At 38.5% G+C, this 6,000-nt stretch overlaps 1 protein-coding gene across 1 annotated transcript in view; it reads left to right on the forward strand.

Annotated features, from left to right (window-relative positions):
- The window catches only part of LOC106055027 (cysteine-rich venom protein pseudechetoxin-like), a 28,479-nt gene extending 22,705 nt beyond the window's left edge, over positions 1-5,774 (forward strand). Inside the window, exon 4 of the mRNA XM_056027117.1 lies at positions 4,429-5,774. Within this exon, the coding sequence (XP_055883092.1) occupies positions 4,429-5,208 (780 nt within the window). The 3' untranslated portion in view covers positions 5,209-5,774. The remainder of the gene's footprint in view (positions 1-4,428) is intronic.
- Positions 5,775-6,000: the final 226 nt, after the last annotated feature.

A 6,000-nucleotide genomic window follows, 5' to 3' on the forward strand; every position in this document is an offset into this window, starting at 1 on the left:
GCAGCTGACTGCGTTCCTGGCTGGAGGTCTTGCAGCTGGAGGTGGCACTATAGCGGGTAGAGGGTCACCGGTGATACAGTTCTTGTGGAGTCTCAATCCAAAGTTCTGATATCCGTAGTGGGCACAGTAGGGCGGTTGGCCGGCTATCGTGGGCCCAAGTGTGCTGCCGGCAGAGCTGATCTGTCGTGGGCAGCGTCGTTAGCAGGATAAGTCCAGTGAGTTGCGGAGTTTTGGCGAATCTATGACGTCTCGCACAGACACGTGGTCTAATAGGTTGACAAGTGGATTGTCAAATAGGCAGGCAAGTAGAGCCGATAGCGCCAAGTAGGTTGACCTGTCTTGAAGTGCTGAATAGCACCAAATAGGCACGTGATCCTAAAAGGTATGTCCAAATATGCAGTTGAGTGATGTCAAATAAATAGGCAGTAGGCAGACACCTGAGAGAGGCTGTGGATAAACAAAGACAAATTAGGACATTTCTCTCATGCATCTTATCGATGCCCTCGACTGAGGTGCATTCGTCAGATTGGTAAAAATCGCTTTTGAGTACAATGAGGAGATGATGACAAATGGGACTGGAAAAATAGATGGCTGATAATAGCAAGATAAAATGTGCATAGTAAGGGAGATAATAATCTCAACTAAACAGCATAAGTAGGAATAGGGGAGGGGGAGAAATGGACGATGGTTAGCGACCATGACGCCATTGTTTACATACGGCCGTCGGCCAAGAACAATGGAGAGCGTGTCCGTTCAAGGGGCACAACTCTCGTCAAAGTAATAAAATGGTTAAAGGGGAGATAAGTCATAACTCTTTTCTAAGCTCAGTGCTAATGCGTTGGCAAAATTATTAAGGCAGTCAGCCGAGATATAGGGAATAAAATAAAATAGACATGTATATATATATACAAGGTTGCGTCAATGATCAATTGAGCAACGTAGCTATAATATTGTGGACATAGGCTAAAGCAATATATACATAAGCAATGGTTTTAGTTCTTAGGACACTGTCTTACGACAGTGAGAAATGCACATATTAAACAAAATAAGTAAAATCCACACGATAATATACAGCAAGAAATATACACACAACCTAACTAAATGGAACTGTGACTAAGTTCGGCTTACCACTACATATTCCTCTAAGAGTAAGAATATTGATTAGTCTAGACTCGACTGTCTGCGAGAAGTTAAAATGACAGAGTGAGGCTATCTCGCCTTAGTCTAGCTTATAAAGGTCCGGAAGAGATGGGCGGAAACAGGAACGGCGATAGACTAAATATTGTCTCTCACGTGGATGAATCTGACTCGAGACGGAAGTCGCACCTTGGAATGTCACGAGACGTGTTGACACGAGTTATCTCCTTGCTCAAAGAGAGACGTGGGTAGGGGTGGAAGAAAGAATGAAGTATTCTCCAGCCCCGGTGGTGTCGACTGTGAACATCAGACAAAGACTAAGTCATTGCCTAAGGCCGCATAAGTAACTGTGTTTATCTTTTTCACCGGTCAAGGGGAGATAAGTGAAAAGTCGTGGCCTTGTTGTCACCAAGGTGGTGGACTGACTAGCTAGAAGAGGAAAAAGTAGTGTTTGGTGATGAAATGGGGCCTAAAAAGGGGGAAAAATTAAAATAAATAAATTATAATTAATACTGTGATAAAATTGAGTGACACTGTCAGCAAGCTTTTGAGCTGTGACAGTCAGCGGAGTCACAAATACTAGACAGTATCGATGTTGATGATGTTTTTTAGATGCCTTTGCTGTACAGAAAGCACGCCGTGAAGCGATATGAATTGAGCTTGGTCACTTGTGCGTTATTTCACCAATAAACAACGATATTATTCATTAAAAGAATCTTAATGTTGTTTTTTTTATTAATTTTACTGATATACTAAATTAATTTAAATTTAGGCTTATATATTTTTTAAGTACATTATCTCATGTCATGATGTCGAATGTCGAAATGCAAGGGGCCCCAGAAGAGGTCGATCCCACCGGCCCCTTTATCCCTAGCTACGCCTCTGTCCGGTGCATATGTTGACCCATTCTCAGTCTCATGTCAGGTTCTGAGTCGAAAGATTAGACGTTACCATTGTCGGCATAACTTAAAGTAGCCATCACCTTTCTTATGATTCAAGTGAGAGCTTATCCATTTCTCATTCAAAAAAACGTACAAGAATGGACTCAAGACAATATTCTCAAACTAAAGGGATGTCTAGACTGCACTGACTGGAGTTTGTTCAAAGAGACCACTTCAAATCTGGAAGAATGGGTCGACGCAGTGACAAATTACATCAAATTCTGTGAAAACATGTGTGTCAGCACTAAGAGCATCAAGATATACCCCAACAATAAACCATGAGTCACTGCAAAAATCAAACGGGAAATAATCAAAAAGAAAAGAGCATTTATAAGTGGCGATGGGCAGACAAGGAAAATTGCTCAACGAAATCTCAACGTCGTTTTTTGAGGAAGGGAGGAGAAACTACCGCACCAAGCTGGAAGACTCAATTAATACAAGTGACATGAGACAGGCGTGGGGCATCATGAACAAAATGGCAGGAGCACAAGTCAAAATTAAAAATAATCTTGCTACAAGAGACGAAAAAACATTGGCCAACGAGTTAAATGATTTCTATTGTCGCTTCGACACGAAAGAGTTTAATTATCTAAGACTCAAAGCCCTTGAGGATGTCAATGTTAACAACTGCTTAGAATTAGCGATTACTAAAGAGCAACTTTGTAACATTTTCAAAAACGTCAACCCAATGAAAGCTGTTGGGCCTGATGGAATAAAAGGGCGAATCTTAAAAGAATGTGATGAACAACTAGCTGAACATTTTCAAGATATTTTTTCTACTTCATTACTAAACCATGAGATACCATCTGTGTGGAAGTCATCTATAATTGTACCTGTGCCAAAGGTTTCCAAACCGAAGGAAATGAATGACTATAAACCTGTTTCACTTACTTCCATTGTATCTAAATGTTTAGAAAAATTGGTTAAAATGTTTCTTCTGAATGATCTTTGTAATAAGTTAGACCCTTTACAATTTGCTTACCAAAAGGGTAAAGGTGTAGACGATGCCATCCTAAATATTTTAAACTGTGTCTACAAACATCTGGACTTACCGAACACTTATGTAAGATTGTTCTTTATTGATTTCTCATCAGCTTTTAACACTATACAACTTCATTTACTCATTGAAAAGATGAAAGCGTTGCAGATTAGTCCATACATAATACTATGGGCTAATGAATTTTTGACCCAGAGAGCTCAGAGGGTTAGGGTAAACAATGTTATATCTAATGAACGCATAGTTAACACAGGGGCGCCCCAGGGGGCTGTGACATCGCCATTGTGGTTCATTTTGTACATTAATGATTTTCAATCCGATAGTTCTTGTTGCTCCTTCACAAAATTCGCTGATGATGCGGCTCTTCTTGCCCTGCTCTCATAGAGCTCAGACGTAAATGAGTATTTCAAAGAATTAGAACACATTGAAGAATACTGTAAAGAGAATTTTTTATTATTAAATGTAAAAAAAAACAAAGAAAAGATAATCGATTTTCGAAGGGACAAGAAGGAACATGATATTGTTTCTGTAGCTGGAGAGACTATTGAAATTGTGCAAACCTTTAAATACCTTGGTACTATCCTAGACAATAAACTAAATTTTACTGCAAATACTGATTATATCAGCAAAAAAGGGCAGCAAAGATTACGACTACTAAGAAAACTGTCCTCGTTTAATGTTAGCGAAAAGGCCTTGGCTATGTTTTATCACGCTCACATCTGCAATATTTCAAGTTTCAATATCACTGCCTGGTATGGCAATCTGAGCATTAAAAATAAAAATAAACTTAATAGAATCCTAAATGCTGCTGGCAAAATCATTGGCAAAAAACAAACCCCAAATGGGCAGTTGTTTGAGACAAACATCTATAAAAAAAAGCTAACAAGATCCTCGAAATAAAGAATCACCCTTTGTGTCAGGATTTTGTGATTTTACCATCACAAAAGAGATACAAGACACCGAGAGCAAAGACAAACAGACACAAACACTCTTTTGTTCTCCTGGCAATCAAATCATTAAATAAGAACAATCTGGTATAAACTTTGTCACATGTAAATTATGAGTGAGTCTGGTGTGAATGTACACTTTGGTTTCTTATAGTTATAATGTTTTTTGTTTGATGTAATGCACAAATTGTAAGACAAATTTCCTTACGGATAATAAAGATTATTATTATTATTATTATTATTATTATTATTATTTAAATTTTAAACTGTAAAGTTTTGGTGTCCAAACGTTAACGTATATAGAGATGCAACATTAGGTTCAAAATATCAGTTCTTACTTTATTTCTATAAATAAATTTTGAAAAACTATACAAAAACATAAATATGTAATTATTCTCATTCACAGATGGTATGGGGAAGCACATCTAAAGTGGGCTGCTACAGCTACAGATGTTCTTCGCTTATCGGAGCCACATTAAACGCCTGGTACTTTGTTTGTTTTTACACTCCCAAAGGAAACACGAAGGGACAGGTACCTTACGTAAACGAGAAGACCTGCAAGAGCAAGTGCAGAGAAGGACAAACCGAAGACAAAGGACTCTGTGTAGGTGAGGCCAAAGGTGAAAGCGTCAACCAAGGTGGTGAGGACGGAGACTGTAACGATAACGAAAGTTGGTGCGCCACATGGGCCAAAAACAGTCAGTGCAATCTTAACCCGGATTACATGCTCAAGAAATGCAAAAAGTCCTGCAATGTCTGTGGTAACAAAACCAGTTGCAAGGGCTGTGTAGGTGAGGCCAAAGGAGGAAGCGTCAACCAAGTCGGCGATGATAAAGACTGCAACGATGACAAGAGTGAGTGCGTAGGCTGGGCCGGGAGAGGCGAATGCCAGGCTAACCCAAACTACATGCACAAAAGTTGCAGAAAGTCCTGCAAGATCTGTGGTAGCGACACCAGCTGCGTAGACTCAATCTCTCGATGCTCTAATTGGGCCAAGGCTAACGAATGCAAAACCAACCCAGACTGGATGGGGAAAAACTGTAGATATTCCTGCAAGCAATGCAATAGCGATAATAGATGCATCGATTTAAAATCTAACTGCGACCAACTGGCCAAGGGTAACGAATGCGATTCAAACCCATCCTATATGAGCCAGAATTGCCAGAAATCATGCAAAATGTGTTAAGTGTAATGAGAGCATTCATTATAGAACACTAACCTCACGTCACAACCTGTAGATAGTTTAGAACAATAGCTTTTTGCCACGTCGTACAGACCTGTGAGGTGGTAACTAGCTATTGGTCTAAACTGCCCACAGATTGTGACGTTGCAGGTCAGTGTTTAGGCCTTCTATAACGATTTGTATTGGGCGTAGTGAGAAAAATGTTTTTCAAGACTTTAGGAAAATTTAACTTTTTGGGTGCACAAAGCTCAGCGATGAATATTTTAAATTAATCCTCATTATAAAATATAGTGAAAAATATGAATTTTAATATAGGGCATAGTAGACAAAATTAAATAAGTTGTTTTAAATAATTAGTGAATTTGTTTGTTTAAGCATTGGTAAATACATAATGTTTAATTTATATTCATATAACGAATGAAACAAGAAAAATATTTTTTTTAAATACTTTTTAAAAAAAATGTAATTTTTGGTGTAGTTGCATTTTTCTGTTTGGAACTGTCGTGTAATAAAATTTGTAACAGATTTAGACTATCAATAATAAATCTTTGCCATTAGAAATATTTGTACCAATTGTTTTGTTTAGCGTGATTTAATGCTTTTAGCTTTCTCAATACGCCATGATCCTATCACTTTATCTGGACCAGTTGGAAAGGGATGGAGGAAAAAGAAGAGGGTGTATGGGGGATCGCTTGTTCAATGCATTTATACTATTAAAAAAAGGTGAATATCCTCAATTCGAACTTGAGAGCTAAAGTCTCCTCAGGCCAATACACTATTTAATGCACCAGGGAA

The sequence above is a fragment of the Biomphalaria glabrata genome, chromosome 4 (genome assembly GCF_947242115.1).
Source record: "Biomphalaria glabrata chromosome 4, xgBioGlab47.1, whole genome shotgun sequence".
In the NCBI taxonomy this organism is placed as follows: Eukaryota; Metazoa; Mollusca; class Gastropoda; family Planorbidae; genus Biomphalaria; species Biomphalaria glabrata.